General features: G+C 39.5%; 1 protein-coding gene across 1 annotated transcript in view; it reads right to left on the reverse strand.

Annotated features, from left to right (window-relative positions):
• Positions 1 to 21533, reverse strand: part of ATG7 (autophagy related 7) — a 148762-nt gene that overhangs the window by 20881 nt on the left and 106348 nt on the right. Inside the window, exon 17 of the mRNA XM_021713167.1 lies at positions 11800 to 11880. Within this exon, the coding sequence (XP_021568842.1) occupies positions 11800 to 11880 (81 nt within the window). The remainder of the gene's footprint in view (positions 1 to 11799; positions 11881 to 21533) is intronic.

A 21533-nucleotide genomic window follows, 5' to 3' on the forward strand; every position in this document is an offset into this window, starting at 1 on the left:
AAGTAGCCAGAACTACAGGCGCATGCTACCCACCCAGCTAATTTTTGATTTATTGTAGAGATGAGGTCTTGCCAAGTTGCCCAGGTAGGTCTCGAACCCACAGGCTCAGGCAATCCACTTGCCTCAGCCTCCCAAAGTGCTGGGATTACAGGCTGAGCCACCAAGTCCAGTCTATTTTAACTATTTTATACCTGAGGAAACTGAAGCTCAAAGTTAGAGACACTTGCCCAAGGTCACAAAGCCAGAATCTCTAAGATCACTGCTTATTTCTGTGGCATTAACTCTATCTAAATGTTCTGCTAGCTTAGCTTGAGAGGTTAAGATACTTTTGAGTTCATTTATATTAGGGCTCTCACTTATTCAGATCCATGTGTCATTTTAAGCCTTGTAATTATGTTTTACATTTTTCAATTTTTTTCTTGCAGATTGCTTATTCCCTTTATTTACAACATACATCCTCAAATTACTTTCCAGAAAAAGGGGAAAAAAAAAAAACCCACTCCCAAAGGTCAAGAATTTACCATTGCCAAGGCTGTTAGGAGGAAAATACTATGCGATTGGAAGCAATTTCCCAAGAACAACATGAACTAGCACAGTCCAACTAAAGCAGGAACAGCTTCCCTAGGGAGCACTTTGAAAGGGTCCATTCGTTGGAACTACAGTCCCTTGCAGAATGGGCGGGATGACATATGTCTCATTTTCCAGGTGTACTTTTAGCCCTTATTGAAATAATCTCAATAATAGAAAGCAGGGAGTAATTGGGCAAAGAATAGCAGATACGAAAGGGGACCGAAACCTCCCCCACCGAATTATCTTTTAGCAGGCAGGCCCCTTGTAGTACAGGCTTCCCCTGCTAGATAAGTGTTCTAAGAACCCATCAGCATCTGTGTGTCAGCCAGCATTGCTGTGAGAAGCTGCATTCAGCTTCAGCGAATTTTTTTGAAGAGGGAGATTCTTTTAATGGGTTTGTTCGTTACATGATGGGTGATTTAGGAGCACACCTACCCACACCATGCTGAGTGTTCAGCAGTTTTTGACCACAAAGGGCACGACACCCATGCCCCACCCTCCCTCTTCACCTGATCCTGCCCCAATCAACTTTTTTTTGTTTTGCTAGACGAAAAAAGTCCCCGAAGGGAAATGTTTTGCTGATGTGGAGGATGTGAAACAAAATGGTAGAAGCACTAAAAGGCATCAAAATGGGCGAGTTCAAAAACTGTTTTGAGAAGTGGAAAAAGTATCTCAATAGGTGTATTGCATCAAATGAAGTGTACTTTGAAGGTGACTGAAGTCTAAACATGTAAGAATAAATACACAATTTTTAATAAATAAATTGTGAGGTTGTTTGGGTTCCCCCTCACATTGTGAAATGAAACTCTTACTCCTCCAGTAGAATCAAGAGACATTTGTTTCCTTACTTACAGACATTACTCTACTAGCAAATCACTTTGCATTCATTTGGTTTTGTAAAATTATGCATACATTATAACTGAAATCTTCTTTATCAGTTAGGTCCCATTGAACTAATGAAGAAAATACTGTATATGGGCATATTAGCAATTTCATGGAAGGTTTTACTCAGGCAACAAATAAATGGTCCTCTTTAAGGAAGAACAATATTAAGTTCATGTCTCATGTTTGGGATACGTGGGAGGTTTCAACACAGCAATAAGTAATTGTCACTTGTCTCAATCCTCCTTCTGTCACCCTGTCCCTTTAAGGTCCTTCATGGAAGAGCTAATATGTGAACATGTAAAGTAACATGTGAAGTACAACTGAAAACTAGGAGAAACCCCAATTTTTTCTGCTGCCTTTATATATAACAAAAAATACAGTTTTGCATGGATTTCCCAAGGTGGAATGACAACGAAGTTCTTAAAAATCTCTAGGGATTTCTATCCCAATACTTTGTGAGGTGGAGGCGAGAGGATTGCCTGAGCCCAAGGGTTCAAGACCAACCTGAGCAACTTGGCAAGACCTCATCTCTATAATAAATCAAAAAATTAGCTGAGCATGGTAGTGTGGGTCTGTAATTCTAGCTACTTGGAAGGCTGAGGCAGAAGGAGCACCTGAGTCCAGCAGATCGAGGCTGCAGTAGCTGTGAGCATGTCGTTGCATACTAGTGTGGGCAATAGAGTGAGACTGATTAAAAAAAAAAAAATCCACGTGCTTCAGTGAATCCAGAGTCAAATTTTACAAAGACAATTAAGCTGTCTAGACTTATGATGACAAGTAAGTTCTGACTACTTGGTAGTGTGACTATTCAACACACCCTCCACAGGGCCTTGTGGGAGGCTGAGCAGTCATTCTAATGATGCAGTCCTTTCTCAAGATTCTGCTAAACACACACGTATATTGTCAAGATGGATCCTCTAATTTGTAAAATTTGCCTATGTGTATTCTCCCATGGATTGTTTACATTTGGCACACTTACAGTCATATAAGGACCACATAGGAGATATTTTCCAATTTTAGTCTGATGGCTATAAATTCAAGATGTCTAACTTTGGTGTCTGCTTTAACCAGTCATCAGATATACTAGAGAAGAGAACCATGTGGCCTCTTCCTCTTTGTTAAAAAAAAAAAATTAACAAAACTTTTACAATTAAAGAATTACTTAAAACTAGGGAAGGCCAGATACTCAAGAAAACTATTATGGATTCATATCACTCATAAATACAATATAAAATGCTATATGAACAAGTCATACGGGTAGTAATGTCAGGAACGGGATTTTTAAAACTCATCTTTTATGGCAAAATGGCTACAGTGATGAGTGCTTTCAGAAATAGGTGAACAGGAAGGCCCTTTAGAAAATTTAAATGGGAGCTGAGCATGGTGGCTCAAGTCTGTAATCCCAGCATTTTGGGAGGCCGAGGTGAGAGGATTACCTGAGCCCACGAGTTTGAGACCAGCCTGGGAAACATGATAAAACCTCGTCTCCACAATTAAAAAAAAAATTAGCCGGGCATGGCAGTGCACACCTGTAGTTCTGACTACTTGGAAGGCTGAGGCGGAAGTATTGCCAGAGCCCAGCAGGTCGATGCTGGGGTGGCAATGAGTGTGTCACTGCACTCCAGCCCAGGTGACGGGGTAAGACTCCAACTCAGAAAAAAAAGAAAGAAAGAAAGAAAAAGAAAACGGGCATATTAAAAATCCTGCAGGAGAGTAAGCAGAACTCTTCAAAGAGTTCATTGCTACAATATGTCTTTTCATAAAACATTAAGTCATCTTTGATGAATCCCAAAGATTTCTTGCTATGCTCTGGAAATGATTTTATAACACAATAACAACATACAAAACGACAGCTAAAGCGAATGAGATAGTAAAAGTAGGAAAGAAGCTTAGCTGAATAAATATCCAGAACATGGCAATGTAGCATTCAGTAATAGCTACCACTATGATTTAATGATAAATTTACCTCTACACCAACAGGCAAAGGGCGTTCTGCTACCTAGTCTTAGCATCCTCCACGCCATAAGCTTTTGGAGGGCACAAGCTGCCATCTTTTTTTTCTCCCATTGTGCTGTTAATTTATTTATCTACCAAATCATACATTAATTTTTCTCACCTTTGAAAACATATTTAATCAGTTCCTACTGTCTGCCAGGAATTAGTTGCCCCTCTAAGCTAGAAACATTTCTTGGGTAAAGATGTTGAATCCCTGAATTATATAATCATGTAGTATATAACTTTAGTATTGTCCAGAAGTATATCATCAGAAATTTCATAGGCTGTCTTATTCACTTTTGTCTTATCCAAAAATATACCATGAAATTGTTGAATTCAACTGATATGGCAGTAGTCATTAAAATAAACTCATGTAAGTATATGTTTGAGAGAGAGAGAGAGAGAGAGAGAGAGAGAGAGAGAGAGAGAGAGAGAGAGAGAGAGAGAGAGAACAGCCCGGGAATGTATAAGCATATACATACAGAACAGTTTTCCTAGTTCAAGCTGATGGCCCCCTTATTTAATGGCTGGGTAGCAGTTACTACATGTTCCTTCCTCTCTTCCTTCCAACGTTATTGATGGTGTAGGGAAGAGGATAAAGATGAATGTATTATATAAATAAAAAGGAAAGACAACATGAAGAGATGATGGTTGGGGGCCCTCTGTCTCAGCTAGGAGTCTAGTTAATGGACCCCACTTGTGTAGGAAATTTTATCCCTTAGAACTCTGAGCAAGGTTAGTATCTTCTCTCATCCCCCAGTTAGATACTGCTGGACCTTAAGAAAGAAGACAGTTGATCAATAGACTACACAATATCAGAGTTACAAAACAAAACCCAGGGGTAAATCAGCCTCTGCATCTTCCTTTACTAAAGCTGAGAAAAATGAGTTTTCAAGGAGAAATGGTGACTTCTCAAAGCCATAAGGAGAGTCATGGTGGGGGGGTTGCAACTCTCATATCCCAGTGTCTTATCTAGGAGAGCCTAGAAACGATACCAAAAAAAAAAAAACCCCAAAGAGCCAGGGTGCTCTACTAGGATCCACCGGTATGTTTTAGGGAATTCATAAAGCCACTGAAACTGTCTGCAAAACTGTGTATGGCTCTGCATTTTTCAAGGAAGCAGGGATGACTGCTTTCATCAGTCTGAACAAGGCACATAACTCAAAAAATTTAAGAACCAGGGGATGAGCCGGGCTCAGTGGCTCAGTCTGTAATCCCGCACTTTGGAAGGCAGAGGTGAGTGGATTGCCTGGGCCCGTGGGTTCGAGACCCGCCTGGGCAACTTGGCGAGACCTCATCTCTACAATAAATAAAAAACTAGCCAGGCATGGTAGCGCGCGCCTGTAGTTCCAGCTACTTGGAAGGCTGAGGCGGAAGGATCACTGGAGCCCAGCAGGTCGAGGCTGCGGTGGCTGGAAGTGGCCACTGCACTCCAGTCTGGGCAACAGAGTGAGACTCCAACTCAAAAAATAAAATAAAATAAAATAAAAAGAACCAGGGGATGGGCTTGGGGGGAAGGCTAAAAGCAAATCACATTAAGTCCAAACTAAAAGGAACCCAATTTTTCAATACCCTGAAAATTACGCTTGGGCAAAGCTGCCAGTGGAACCATCTAAGGAGAATACAGCCTCAAATTTTCTGTTATGGATGGTAGAAGGAATCCTGTGAGGAAAAAAAAAATGTGTTTAGGCAGGATAGATGTGTCTATGTGACGGGGAAAGGAGAAAGCAACAATAGTTCCAACTACTGACTGGTGACTGGATTATCCCAGAAGACCACTGGTCAGAAGTAACAAGCAAGTTTAAATTATCTGGAATAGGATTGGCTAATGGAAAAGGATTTGGTTGCAGTTGTCAAGAGACATAAATGTGAGGTTTCTGAAGTCTTTCCAGGCCAGGGTAGCCTCAACCCTCAAATCCCTGATTCAGTCCCTCCCATTGTACCTGCTTATGGACAGTGAGCCCAGGAAAGGCTCCACACACCCTGGGAGACCTAATGGGATTGCAGGGGTCTTTGTTTTCTTTTTATTTCTGATGTCAACACCAGTCCCAGGAGTGGGCAAAGATCTTGGTACTTGGCCACAGGGAACTGGATACACGTCAGCCATTGCAATTTTCCTGGGAAACAGAAAATATTTTCCCCACTCTATGGATGAGGAAATTGAAGCAAAGGGAGAAATGCCCAAGATTTTTCAAGGAGGTAAAGAGCCAAGAGTTCTGAGGTTAAGGCTTGTCATTAAATACTCCTCACCGGCTCTGGCTGGATATTCCATCTCCTTTTGGGAACTAAGTAGTTCTGGAGATTGAAGAAACACTAGTTGCTAAGGACAAGATGTGGGATACAGTTTACACCACACAATCATACATATGGAATCCATCACACATGAAAATAGAAGACTTGAGGCCCCACTGAATAAATGAGATAGGAAAAGAGAACCTGGGGGTTACTCATCATTTTCCAAATCAGAGATTTATGTCCCTTTTGGAGAGAAGGAAAGCCTGGCTGCAGCCCAGTTTTGAGTAATATTTGCCACTGAGAAGCTGTATGCAAAAATTCCTGGCACAGGCTTTGGAGAGCTCTTCCGATTGGGTTCTGGCCAGTCCTTGTAACTGATTGAGATTTAAAACCCTATCAAATCTGAGAAGCAGGGAGTATCCTTGACGTAGTACCATAAATCCCTCTACCTAAAGCTAATTTCAAACTTATAGTAGGAATGTTTGAAAAGAAAAATTATCTGTGTGTGTGTGTATATATATATATATATATATATATATATGTATATGTATATATATGGATTTTTTGAAAGTCAAGAGGGGTAGAGATCAACAGTTAATGGTTTTAATAGTTATCTGAATGGTTGCATAACAGACGATTATCTCCTTTCTCCCTAAATACGTTTTCTGATTTTTCTGTAATTAAAATGCATTGCTTGTGAAATAAAGGAAATATAAAAGCTAATAACCTAGTGTCAATAGAGAGTCAGAACATATCTCATCCAACTGACTCATTAAACAGAAGAAGAAATGAAGGCAGGCAGATGGGGGAGGCACCTTGGTTGTGGTCCCTCAGTAAACTAGTGAGGATGCAGAGCCAGGACCCTGGAAATCCCCTGACTTCCTGCCTTCTACACCACCCTGCTGCAGCTGCTAGATTCCTTAGGCTAGGAAAACCCCTAAGCTTGTGATAGGTGAGCAAGAATTTTACTTGGAATTGTAAAATTTGAAACAGCAGCCTCAAGTGTTAGATAAAGTATACTAGATTCTAACTCAAAGAATAGCTGAAATTAAAATGGCACTCACAATGACAAGAAGACGATTTGCAGGGAATTGGGTGCCCTAGAAGACTCAGTTACAACTGTTGTAACTGAACAACTTCATAAATGTACCATGTTTTCTTGCCTCTGGCTATTACACATAACAATCCTCCCTGCATGAAATTCCTCTTGTTCTCCCTCCAGGTGTTTCTAGAAATTCCTACTTGTCCTTTAACATCAACTCAGAAGTAGCCTTCTGTCTTCCCTGTTCTTCCTCATTTACAAAAGTAATTGGTACTAGTGTTCCTTGAGGACAGTGGGACAGTGACTATTTTAATAATTTTTGTATCTCACATAGAGAATCAAATATCTGTTGAATAAATGAATGTCTGCTAACATTCACAGCTAATATACACAAAATTTAATTCTTCCCTCCATCTATAGTTTGCTTATCCTCTAAATAGTACATTTGCAGGACTTATAGGTGACAGCTGCTTTGGGACAGAGTTTCTAAAAAATTTTTAAATAGCTAAGTTTAATGTTGGTTTTTTTTTTTTGGTGGGAATGCAAACTAGTTCAACTTTTATGGAAAACAATGTTGGTATTTCATGCTTCCTAAGTAATAAGGAAGTATAATAGAAGAAAGGTAGGGTTATATAATATCAAAAAATACATGGGCAGGCTGTTTATGACAGAGGCCAAATAAAGTACAATTTACCATCTGATGATATCAGCCGACATTTACTATCGCTACCCCACTGTCTCACTATCACTCCTCAGGACACATGCCCAGATGCACACAAAAAGCTAACAGCAAGGCACTTTGAGAAGTTTAATCATAACCCATCAATAGAATAGCCTATTGCATAGTCAATGCCAGAATGAATATATATTACTAGGGTTGCTAATCACTAATTAAAATCTCAAGATCAGGTTTCTGGGCACATCTTGCTACATCTGTGCAGTAGGCAGATCCCAGATGGTATGCAAACCAAGTTTAGAATTTGCTTCTTCATAATAGGCTGTTTCTGCAATGTCACAAAGGTTGTGGGTGACAGAACTGTGCAATACCAGCAAGAACACTCTGCATACAGTCTCCTCAGGCACGGTCCTGTTTCCTTACCTTGCGGATCTGAGAAAGGTTTCTAGTCAAATTCTGGGTTCCAGAAATAAGGCTATTTGAGGTTATAAAATGTCTGAAGGTGCCCAGCTTTAGTCCTTCTTAATAGAGAAGGAGTAAAGTCACAAAATTCAACAACTTCCCTTTCCCCCGGAACTTTCAGGAGTGATGGCAATGTTCTATATCTTGACTGGCATGTAGGTTACATGGGTATATACATTTGTCAAAACTTATAAAATTGTTTTAAGATTCATCTATTTCATTGTATATATCTAGAAAAAAAGGACTATGCAAATAGTGAACTCTAGTTACTAGGTTTATCTTCTGTAGTAGTATGGACTAGAAATTTTGGAACTACTTTCTGTGAATTCTAGGCTTGAGCAAGTGGGTAAATCTAACCAGGATAATATGAGCTAAGATTTTCACTGTTGGGGAAGGTAGTTACAAGTATGGAAAGGATGAAATTGACATCACCAAAGGGGACAAAGTACATCATATGCCTCTTGACATGAGGATACAATATCACTTTAGTATTTCTGCCAAAAATTCATTATCTGAATGTAATCATAAGCAAACATTAGACAAATCCAAATTGAAGAAAATTCTGCAAAAATAACTGGCAAAATGTCAAAATATGGAGGTTAAGAATGACAAAGAAGGCCAGGTCCGGTGGCTCAAGTCTGTAATCCCAGCCCGTGGCTTCAAGAACAGCCTAGGCAACTTGGTGAGACCTCATCGCTGCAATCAATCAATCAAACAAATAAATAAATAAAATTAGCCAGGCATGGTAGCGCACGCCTGTAGTTCCGGCTACTTGGAAGGCTGAGATGGAAGGATCGCCTGAGTCCAGTAGGTCAATGCTTGGGTGGCCATGAGTGTGCCATTGCACTCCAGCCAGAGTGACAGAGTGAGACTCCAACTCAAAAAAAAGACAAAGGCTAAGAAACTTTTACAGACTGAAGAACGTCAAAGAGACATGACAACTAAATGATCCTGAATTAGATCCTGGTCTGGAAGAAAAAAACCTATAAAGAAAAGTAACCTGTACAAACAACAACATTTAAAATATAGACTGTGGATTAGATAATAGTATTGTACAAACATTAAACTGTATAAATTTGATAAGCGTATTGGATTTAAGTAAGAGACTGCCCTGTTCTTAAGACATTTACACTAAAGTTGTAAAGAATCACAATGTCTTCAACTTACTCTAAAAATTTAGAGTGGGATGGGGAGGAGGGCACATACACATGGAGCAAAATGTTAACAGTTGGTGAATCTAGGTAAAGTATACACAGGAGTTCCTGGTAATAATAATGTTGTATCTTTTCTATAAATTTCAAATTGCATAAAAATAGAAAGTTACCCAAAAAATAGACCACTGCCAAAACATATTTAGATGAAAGGTTAATAATAAGAAATTAACTCAATGCATTATGAGAAATTCTTTCAAAGGTATTAGTTTCAAAATTATACTTTTCCCTCTAGTAATAGCTCCCACAATACTCTAGTTGGCTCTCAATTCCTTTATAGAACTCAAAAGCAACTCATATAAACTTAAAGTTTTTTTTTGAAATTTCAGTGCCAGATCCCATCATTCCTGAAAGTTCTGCAAGACAATAACCAGAAACTGAAATGAAAATGACTCCTCCCCTGCCCAGATTCTTCAATATTTTTTCTGTAAGACAGAATAATTCGCCTTGCTATATACCAAGCTAAGATCAAATAGGGTAAGAAATGATTTGTGGGTAAATGATTAGATATGTTTATTCTTAGTAAACAAGATAATGAGTAAGAGTATTATTACTCAGCAGAGCCTATTCTACCTCCACAGTCTTTCTGTCTCTATTTGTGGTTAAATCAAGACTAAGCATGACCTTGGTCCTAAAAAAAAAAAAAAAACTGGAAGAAAAAATTACTTACGAATGTCAAAAAAGAATTTTTTAGAAGTCATTTTTAGCCCCCAAAGAATCTTTCTGAAACAATAACTATAATATGACTCAGTACAAAAAATATGCTATGAATGCATTAAGAAAAATTCACATGCACAGAGATGAAAATAAAATTGGATTTGTCATTGCAAAGTATTAATGTTGGGTTTGCAGATAATAGAGAATGACAATCTCCTCAGCAAATAAAGAAAGTAGCCAAGTAAGTAAATGCTGTGTTTCTACTGTAAGGAAATACATACACCAATGAAGCAACCTTTTCAGCACAAAAGAAATTTAATACCCAGACCACATGAAAAGTGATCGCTATGGGAATAGCACAGCTGTTAAAATCCAAGTCAGTTTGTATTAAATTGTCCAGCTTGTTTATGTAAAGCAGGATTCTCAGAATGACCACCAAGAAGAAATAATTTTGCTAACAAAAAAGTGATACCTATATTTAATTTAATGCTTACAATAAGTGTGAAAGAAAAATGGCAAGCTATTCTCTTTTAAAGAATATAAGGAACCCCAGTTAGCTGGTATGCTTATGATTCTTTTATAAACAGTATCTCAAGGACTAATTTAATTAGAAATAGAACAAGAAAGAACGAGTGGCTGCATTTCACTTAGAGAACCCAATTATCTTTATTTCACTGACTAGCCAGACCTACATAAAGTCATAGAAAAATTTCTGGCACCTGTGCCAAATGATTTCAATGTGAAAATTAATACTGCCAAGTTATTTTGAGACCAATTAGCTAAGCCACTCAAAGAAAAAGGGTGCACTCCACTAAAGAGCATATAATCCTAAAACTCATTTCTGAAGACAAGTGCACATAGACATCCTTGAGGTCCTGACGTGAGCAGACATAAGATATCTTAAATAAATTACAGAAAGAATGGGTTCATGGGTAACTACTGACAAATGGTAAGCTTTAAATCTCAACATAGGCACTTGGAATGCATAATGATAAAACAGGGTCTTAGTTTACTTTTGAAGCAAAAAATAAAATATTCTAAATTTTTAGTACCTAAATGTAAATGTATCAACATTGTTTGCCAAATCTACATTCAAATTTTAGAGAAATTAGTCAGTATTGTACTTCCCATATCTTGTGGGAAAGCATAAATAAAGTTTTCAAAGGAAGCCTGTCAACTCAGAATAGAGAGAACTTCCCTAGAATTCAATTCCTTCCACAGTGCCAGATGCAGGCTATACATAAGTGCCAAATTATAACTAAGAGGCCACAGTAGGGGATTAGTGACCCCCAAACTATTTTCACAGCATTTCAGCACGAAAATCTTTACTTCTCAAGAATCATGAGACTTAACAGCCAAGGACAAATCACTAGGCATTGGAAGGCTGAAAGGAATACCCAAAAGGAAATCGGCTATCACATACAGTGTCCATGTGAAAATAACTCAGACGGCATCTCAAAGCCTATTAAAAACTGAGATGCCATCATTAGAGTTTTGAGAAACATCAGCCGTTTCCCATTACAATGGACAACATACCAGCTCTATTTTTAGAACCTCTGGAAAGATCAAAGCTGAAGGGGCCCTTTGATTGGCTCCCCATGCAGGCCCCTAATCTCTGTTTACTTTTTCTTTGTCATTATGTGGATCTCCAAAAATCACACAGCCAGGACTGCCTGGAATGCTCCACCCTCAGAGTAACACTTTAAAAACTGCTCTTTGAGGGTCCATTCGAGAAAGGAACCTTCTGGGGAGAAACAAAAACCAGGAACGCTCAAATTCAAGCCAAAATTACTATGATAATAGAGCTAAAATATTCTAACTCAGTTTTCTCTCTCTCTCTCACTCTCTCTCTCCCCCCCCCCCCATAAATTAAATGTTCTCAGGCTGGTTTCTCTGTGATACAGACAACCAAAACAAGACAGTTTTTTTTTCTGGTTGTTGAAACCCCACCCTCCCCCCCACAAAAAGCCCTTAGTTGGTTTCAGTGGCTCTGGCTGGTAAGGCTGAGGTCAAATGCTGATAGGCTCACTTTAAAAAACCAGTCCCTCAAATGCAAAATGACTTACTCTGGAAGAACAAGCTGTACATTTGTCAAATGCCAGGCTGACAGGAAGGACATTATCAAACCGTGACAGAAATCCCCGGATCTAAAAACAAACAAAACAAATTCGTTCACATCAAGCATGGAATGACCACATCTATGAAATGCATGTCTAGTTTCTGACAAGAAGTGGGAAATGATTAATATGGTGCTCTTGAAAGAGATTACCAACAAAAACAAAGCTCAACCGAGTAATTCCCTTGTACTATAATTGGTTTGGAGAAGAACTATATTGTCTTTTATTCCTTTAGGAACCAGGGTCTACAAGCTTTTCTGATATTTGAGAACTAAAAACAAGCTGGGTATGGTGGCTCACATCTGTAATTCCAGCACTTTGGGAGGCAGAGGTGAGAGGATTGCCTGAGTCCAGCAGTTCGAGACCAGCACGGGCAACTTGGCAAGACCTCATTTCTACAATAAACCAAAAAAATTAGCCAGGCGTGATGGTGCGTGCCTGTAGTTCCAGCTATTTGGAAAGCTGAGGTAGAAGGATGACCTGAATCTAGCAGGTTGAGGCTGTGGCAGCCATGAGTGTGCCACTGCACTACAGCCTGGGCAACAAGCTCCTACTCAAAAAAACCAAAAACCAAAAACAAACAAATTAACTCCATAATACAAAAAGCAAGCTGTAATATCTAAACTATTATTTTAAACAAGTGTCTTCAAAAATATAATAAGTCAAACTATTATACTCTGATTAAACTATTGTATGTGTGTCCTAGCAAACATGAAATAAATGTGCATTTCTATGATAAGATTTTGGGTGGGGTAGCTTGGGGACTGTGGAGGGCAAAATTATTTGCTTGATTTGGAACAGATAAAATGTAAAACATCATCAGATTTACAGAGAAAGAGCACCACCTTGAGCATAAACTTCTCAACTACAATTAATTTACATTTACAGAGTATCAGCTATAAACAGGTTTTGCAAACTATGATTCAAGCAATTTACACAGAACATTATATCTCTAGAACCATACTTACACCCAAAGGGGAGTTTTAATCTGTCACATATGTCACAAAATATTACTAAAAATATAAATGGCAAAATCCCTAAAATCTCTACAAAACTCAATATTTATAATAAACTTGACCACACACATCTTCTCAGGAGTTAATTTATTTGACCTTCCCAACTACCCCATTTTATGTTGGCAAAACTCAGGCTCAGAAAAGTGAAGCAACTTGGCTCAGGTAAACAATAAGTGACAGACGTAAGATTGAAAAGTGAACCTCCTCACTCCATGACTGGTCCAGGTCTGGGCTTCCAGGTGACTAGTGGGCTCCCTCTCTCCTTCCTTTCCTTCAGAGCAGTTTTTCTCTTTAATATTACGTCTACCCCAAAATTTAACAGCCTCACTTGAATAGAACAAAAGAACCAACCCACCCACCCCTTGGCCATCCTATCAATACTATTCCTCCCAACAAAAAAACAATAACAAAGTCAAAATCTCACAAACTCTGTGAAAAGGCTTCCTTCTGAATTTGGGTAACTCCATCTTTATGCCCACACTGCCACAGTGTAATTGCATGTGTATAATTATCCCTAGAAAATCTAACCTTGAAGGAAATGCCTATACCAATTTTTCAAATGTCCCTACCAATATGCTATGTGATGCTAATGCAATCCAAGATAAAAAATGTTTGTTAGAAATGATAAATTAGGTAAGTGGGATAAGTTACCCAGTTGCGGGTAATTTATTGTGATCCTCTGAAAATGTGACAAGGAATGTGGTGATCATCTCATGAGGCATAATCAGGGTCATAAGTTTGCTATTTGGGACACCAAAATGAGACAACAAAATGGCAGAAAAGACTTTAAGGGCAAGTGACAGATGGGAGTGGTGAAATCCTCCTGTGTTCTGGAAGCTATAGGCTTGAAAGAATGTTCATAGTTAGCCTCTATACCCCAATTACCTTTAGATTAAATTTTTTCAAAAAATAACTTTATCATATTTTCCATTAAAATGTTCTTTAACACAACCTACATGTCATGTCTCTATATATGTTTCATGGAAAGGTGTCTCCATGCTGTTTTCTCCCATATAGTTTCCATCACGCTTTCTTTATGTTGCACAAAGAATACTAGCAATCTTCTCTGCTAAGCTGTCTATAATTGGAGGTAGGGAGACAAAGCTGAGGGGGCAGTGACAACCGAGACTCAGTCAGGATCAGAAAGGAAGAGAATAAAAGGAGACGAAGGAAGGAGAAAACAAACACCACCAAAAACACAGGTGTCAAAGAACAGAAAAAAAAGGAGATGCAGTGGACGGGACTGGCTCAGCAAAGGCCCACGATGCATTGTTCAGCAGCCCCTGATGGCTCTTTAGGAGGAAACTGTGATTCATTTTTCCAGGAAATGAAGTAGAATAATATCTGTAACGACTTTAAAATTCACCAAGTTGATATCAGAAGGTCCACAACTTAACCAAAGTAATTCCAGTTTTAGATTATTTAAAAGAAGAAATAAGCTGGGCACAGTAGCTCACACCTGTAATCCCAGAACTTTGGGAGGCCGAGGCAGGAGGATTGCTTTGGTGCAGGAACTTGCGCCCATCTAGGCAACACAGTGAGACCCCATCTCTACAAAAAATTTAAAAAATTAAGCCGGGCTCGGTGGCTCAGCCTGTAATCCCGCCCTTTGGGAGGCTGAGGTGAGTGGATTGCCTGAGCCCGCGGGTTCGAGACTCGCCTGGGCAACTTGGCGAGACCTCATCTCTACAATAAATAAAAAAATCAGCCGGGCATGGTCACGCATGCCTGTAATTACGGCTACTTGGAAGGCTGAGGCGAAGGATCACCGGAGCCCAGTGGGTCGAGGCTGCAGTGGCCAGGAGCGGCCACTGCACTCGAGTCTGGGCGACGGAGTGAAACTCCAACTCAAAAAATATATATATATATATTAGCCAGGTGCGGTGGCACACACCTGAGTCTCAGCTACTTGGTGAATTTTAAAGTCCTTACAGATATTATTCTACTTCATTTCCTGGAGAAATGAATCACAGTTTCCTCCTAAAGAGCAGTCAGGGGCTGCTGAACAACGCATCATGGGCCTTTGCTGAGCCAGTCCCGTCCACCGCATCTCCTTTTTTTTCTGTACCTTGCCACCTGTGTTTTTGGTGGTGTTTGTTTTCTCCTTCCTTCGTCTCCTTTTTTTCTCTTCCTTTCGGATTCCTTTCTGATTGCCTGAGCCCTGATGGTCGAGGCTGCAGTGAACCATGATTACGCCAACTGCACACACCAGCACAGAGTGAGACCTACCTCAAAAAAAAGAAAAAAAAGAGAGGAAATCCTTCTCAAGCTGACTGCAAGAGACTCCTAAGTCAATTAATTTTCCTAATACACAACTCTGAGGCCTGTCACTTTTTTTTTTTTTTGAGTTGACGTCTTACTCGTCGCCCAGGCTGGAGTGCAGTGGCACACTCATGACCACCCAGCATCGATCTGTTGGGCTCCAGCAATCCTTCCGCCTCAGCCTTACAAGTAGTCAGAACTGCAGGTGCGTGCTACCAAGTCCAGCTAATTTTCTTTTTTTAATTGTAGACACGAGGTCTCACCAAGTTGCTCGGGCTGGTCTCAAACCCATGGGCTCAGGCAATTCAATTGCCTTGGCCTCCCAAAGTGCTGGGATTACAGGCTGAGCCACCGAGCCCGGCCACCTGTCACTTTTTATCTGCTCCTCAGAGCTGACCAAATGAAACGGAAAATTCCTTGAGCTCAAAGGTCCCCCAGATTGGGCCCAACTCACCTGCCTAATTATATCTTGGATTGAATCTTTTCACAGACTCTGTAAACTGACAAGCAGAACTATACTTCCTTCCCAAAGATAATCTTGATTTCTGATCTTGCCTCATGCTGAATTCTATGAGTCAGAACACTTCCTTTTGGTAATAGCTACATATCTCAGTGCTCATCTTCCTTAAAAGTCACTTAGCTCAAATACACTTCTTTCACAAATCTTCAATCTACTACTGCCCAGCCTAGAAATAATAACTCCATCCTCTGAAATCCTTTTGGTCTTCATGCCCCAAATATCTTATGTAACAGTTTTTTTGTTTTTGAAGTAGTAACAGGTTTAAGATATAATTTACATACCATAAAATTCACCTTTTAAAATTGTACAATTCAGTAGTTTTTTTGGTATATTCACAGAGTTTTGCAACCAACACTGCTATCTAATTTCAGAACATTTTCACCATCCCAAAAAGAAACCAAGAACCCAAAAGTCATTAGTTCTCATTCTCCCCTTTTCTAAGACCTTGCCAACCACTTAGCTACTTTCTATTTCTATTGATTTGCCTATTCTGCATATTTCCTATAAATGAAATCATACGCAATGGCTTCTTTCACTTAGCACAATGTTTTCATCCATATTATATCAGTACTTCATTGCTCTTTATTGCCAAATAATATTCAGCTGTATAGATATACCACGTTTACTTAGCCATTCATCAGCAAATGGATATTTCTCTTGGGTGAATACCTAGAAGTGGAATTATTTGGTCATATAATAACTTTATGTTTACTATTTTGAGGAACTGCCCAACTGTTTTTCAAAGTGACCATACTATATTAAATTCCCACTAGCCTATGATCTCTAGCCACTGCCTGGGCAACCAAGCGAGACTCCATCTCAAAAACAAAACAAACAAGTTCCCACTAGCAGTATATAAGAGTACCAATCTCTCCACCTCCTTGTCAACACGTTATTGTCTCTTTCTGAGTATAGCCATCCTAGTGAGTAAGAAATGGTATCTAACTATGGTTTTGAGATGCATTTCTAATGACTGCTAATGTCAAGCATCTTTTCATATACTTCTTGATCATTTGGATATTTTCTTTGGAGAAATGTTTATTCAAATCCTTTGCCAAGTTTTAAATTGGGTTGCCTTTTTATTCTTGACTTATAAGTTCTTTATATATAACGGATTCAAGTTTCTTAGTAGATATATGATTTGCAAATATATTCTCCCATTCTACATTTTGTCTTTTCACTTTCTTGAAGAACAAAAGTTTTTTTTGTAGTTTTTATTTTGGGGAAGTCCTATTATCTACTTTTTCTTCTGTTACTTGGTCTTTTGGAGTCACATACAAGAAACCATTGTGGTCAGGCATGGTGGCTCATGTTTGTAATCCCAGAACTTTGAGTGGACAAGGGGGGAGGACTTCTTGAGCCTAAGAGTTCGAGACCAGCCTGGACAACATAGTTAAGACCTCTTCTCTACAAAAAAATTTAAAGATTAGCTGGGTATGGTGACTCACACCTGTAGATCTAGCTACTCCAGAGGCTGAGGAGAAAGGACTGCCTGAGCCCAGGAGGTCAAGGCTGCAGTAAGTTATGATTGTGCCACTGTACTCTAGCATGGGTGACAGAGTGAGAACTCGAGTCAAAAAAACAAAAACAAAACAAACAAAACAAAAAATCCATTGTCTAACCTAAGATCAATTATGAAGTTTTCTAGTTTTAACTTTTTTTTCTAGTTTTAACTCCTACATTTAGGTGCCTATGGTCAATTTTGAGTTAATTTTTGTATACGGTATGAGATTAGGGTCTAAATTAATTTTTGCATGTGGAAGTCCAGCTGTCCTAGTACTATTTGTTGGAAAGACTATTCTTTCCCTGTTGAACTGTCATCAGTTGGCCATCAAGTAAGGGTTTTCTTCTGAATGTTCTAAGTAACAATGATCTATATATGTCTGTCTTTGAATACTAAATTGTCTTTATAGTAAGTTTGAAACTGGAAAGTATGTCCTCAAACTGTTCTTTTTCAAGATTGTTTTGGCTGATTGTTTTCGGTTATTCTGGGTCCCTTGCATTTCCATAGAAATTTTAGAATCATTTTGTGTGCCATAATTACCTTTTAAAAATGTTTTTACTTCCCTCGCTTTTAGAGGACAAGACACAGGCTGAACTGTTTGTATTTACCCATAGCACAGTGATTTGCTCATAAGACATATACAATAAAGCCTGCAAAACTATTCATATCTGAACTATACAGAGAAAACAGGTCCCAAATAAACCACAAGAAAAACTCTAACTTACTATCATTCACATTTTCCAGGCAATCTGAATTGAAGCCCTTCCCCATCCTCAATCCTTTAAATCCCCAGTATTAAAAATGGACTGAATTTCCACACTATGCTCTGCATTCCCGTAATCTTACAAGAACTGCATAAAATTTAAAGGGCAGAGGTTGCTACTTAAATTTTAGCACCTTACTCAGACATGCATAGAAATCCCAGAGCAATCTTAAATCCAGGTAGGTTATGCAAAAATCCTAATAAGTATAAACATATCTACTTGAGAGGCCAGGTCCCAACTCATAATCGAAGAAGTTATAATGATTTGGCCCTTGCCTTATGACAAGGCAAAAATTCAATGGTCTTCCTACTTAGAACTGTGCAAAGACTGTGAAGCAATGTGTTCATTCAGTGTTTTTCTAAATTTGCCTCATCAGAAGAATCCCCTGGACCCTGATTCAAAAGGTCTAGGGTAAGGTCCTGAGAATCTGTATGCTTAAACAAGAGCCCCCTTTCCATCAGGTAGGCAGGAGCAAAGGACGCTTCAGTTACTGGCCTTAGTTACAACTTCCTGTGGTTTGCTTCTTAGTCTTCAACACCACCTGCTAGCTGTCAAAAAACGGATGGAAGCACTTAGCAAGCCTCTGATTATTTGAGCATTTTCTAAAAAATAGTACCAGCATACCACCTAATCTAGCCTATATTAAATTAGCTTTGAATGAAAAGGCTTTCTAAAGTGATATCAAAGTTATTTCTCAATCCACATAGGAACTAAAGCTTCTTGCTCAAGGTAAATTCTCTAACTTTTGGGGCTGCACATAGCTTACTCCCAACTCTTATTCTATTACTCATATTTGCTGTCAATTTCTCCTTAGATAAGTATTCAACAGTTTTTCAAAAAAAAGTTAACTCTTCCTCTAAGTGCAATAAGCATATGACAAAAAATAAAAGGGCAAACAAAAATTAAGCCATACTATCACAGCATATTTACTTTCACTTTCCTCATTTTATTTTTTTGAGTTAGGGTCTCATTGCAGCCTCGATCTCCTTGGCTCAGCCTCCTGAGTAGCTGGGAATATACATGCATGCCATCACGCCTGGCTAATTTTCTAATTTTTTGTGGAGACATGGTCTTGCTAAGTTTCCTAGGCTGATCTTGAACTCTTGGGCTCAAGCAACCCTCCCACCTCAACCTCCCAAAGTGCTGGAATTATAGGCGTGAATCACTATGCACAGCTCACTTTCCTATTTTTCAAAGATTATTTAAATTTTAACTTTCTTCCAAACAGCCTCCACCGAGTACCGTTTTCTCATGCACATCCTTCCCCATAGGGGGGGAAAACTGCTAATTTCATACACACACTCACATACATTCCTCTAGTTTTGCAGCTAATAAGAGGAATTCTTTCTACAGGCCAAACCTTGCCTTCCTGCACATTTTATTTATTTTAAACATTTACATTTTTTTCTTCTTAATACAGAAAAGCATATAGAAGAAATAAAAATGGCCTATATAGAAATCGGATCAATGGTTGCCTAAGCTTAGGGTGGGGATATGAACTGGGAGGGAGCATGAGGGAACTTTTTGGGGTGATAGGAATATTCCATATCTCATTTGTGGTGGTTATATAAGTGTATACACACTTGTCAAACATTAAAATGGGTGCCTTTTGCTATATATAAAGTATGCTTTTAAAAAGGTGATTTCTATTTCTATTTGGTTACTTTAAAGATGTGGGGCACAATTCAGGCTTAGGTATACAAATGTTCATTATGCAGGTATCCTTGTTGATAAGGTGTGCCCCCCCCACGGCAGTTTCTCACTACTGCCAATCCAAAAAGGTGATTTTAAAAATGGTTTATAATATTGACTAACTTTTTTAAACAGTGCAGAAAGATACAAAGTGAAAAGTATAAGTCTCTATTGCCTCCAATCCTTTGCCCCTCAAATAATCACCAACTCTTAGTGTCCTGTAGAGCTTTCTAGATAAAAAAGAGACTATATGCATAAATTAGCCCTACAATATACACATCTCTGCTACCCCTGAATATTTTTTTAAAATCCACCAGTTACCTGTGGTTCCTTGGCTCGTGTCCTACTCATCACACTCAGGCCCAAAGGGGTCAAGCAGCTTGAGTGGTGATCACTGTTGTCAGACATGAGGCACCTGGTTGTAGCTGAGCTTGGTTAACAGGGCCTTGGGAGATAGGACACTCTGCCCTCACCATGGGGAGTGAAAACACAGCAGACAGGACGCAGAAAGCTCAGAACAGGGCCTTTCAATGGTTGTTTGGCCTCACTCCCAGGCTGTTCCCAGAAGGACAGCGTGTGGGCCAGGGGAATTCATTAGGCACACCTGTGTGCGTCTAATTAGCATCCAAAGACTCTCAGGAAGGAACACCTGTATGAACTGGAGGCACGAGATGTGTGCTGGAAATCAGGTGTCAAGGGTCCTTTTAGAAACACAATTAGTGTTGGTGGGAGCACAAAATTCTAAGACCTGCTTGAAGGGCAAGATTTGGTCTGTGTTACCTTGAGGAGTTATGTACTTTGTCCCATATGAAGCCACCAAGAAACCTCTGTTCATAGACTGAAGCAGTGGTTCTCAAATGCTTAATGCCCCTGGAGGTTTTCAATCAGTGACCCTGGATAAGCTGGGAATTGTGTATTTTGAAATGGCTCCCGAGGTGACTCTGATGGAAGGCCAGCTATGGGAATCTCTGGATTAGGGAGTCTTCCAACTTAACCCTAAATGATTCAAATTTTATACCCAGAGTCACTCGTATCTTCTCCATTCCATTCTCCAAGCAGCAGCCAAGTCTTATCACAGCCTTTCTCAGGTTTCAGTGGCTTCCCAGTGCCCCTTGGCTGAAGGTCCAAGCCTTTACAATGGCCTGTGCATTTCTCCCTCCTCTGCTATGGCCCTACCCCACCCCCCAACTCACTGTCTTATAGGTAAACTAGTCTTTCTGTTCCTCAGACTCTCTGAGAACCCTTCTCACTCAAAGTCTCTGCCTTTTCTATCCCTCCACCCCATCCCCCACCCCAAAGTATTTCATCTTCTCCCTTTTCCCTTCCAAATAAACAACCACTCTGTCCTAACCTTAGAAGCCATGCCGGAAGGCATGTCCCAGAATAATGTGGAAAATGACACCCTAGGGAAAGGAGGAAAAAGAACACTAATGTTTGCTGAATGCCATGCCTGTGCCCAGTGCTCTTGTGGGTGTTTTCACACATTGCATCTCATTTCAACTTCACCCCCACTCTGCAGATAAGGACATCAAGGCTCAGAGACATTACATGCTTGCCCAAGGGCCCACAACTACCAAGTGGCAAAGGTAGGAATCTGAATTCTGTTCTTTCTGGGTGTAAAGCCTGGGGAAGAAAGCTGAAAAGCAAAGAGGTAAAAAGCAAAAAAGGAAGAAAGAGGCCAGAGGAATTCAGTAATTAAAAAAAAAAACAAAACTCAAAACAAAAACTCAACACCTAGATGAATTAACACCTATCAGGTGGATTCAATTATTTTTAGTTAATTATGCCCAGTCAGCTACAAAACAAATAGATCAGGAATAGAAAGGAACTCGTTTCTTTCTGGGCACCCAACCCTGGTGATGTTTTCACCTAAGCTGAGTAAAATCAGGCTCAGAGCCAAGCCCCAATGAGAGGCTAAGATCCAA

Source organism: Carlito syrichta, unplaced genomic scaffold (genome assembly GCF_000164805.1).
Source record: "Carlito syrichta isolate Samal-C Ts95f unplaced genomic scaffold, Tarsius_syrichta-2.0.1 Scaffold304318, whole genome shotgun sequence".
In the NCBI taxonomy this organism is placed as follows: Eukaryota; Metazoa; Chordata; class Mammalia; order Primates; family Tarsiidae; genus Carlito; species Carlito syrichta.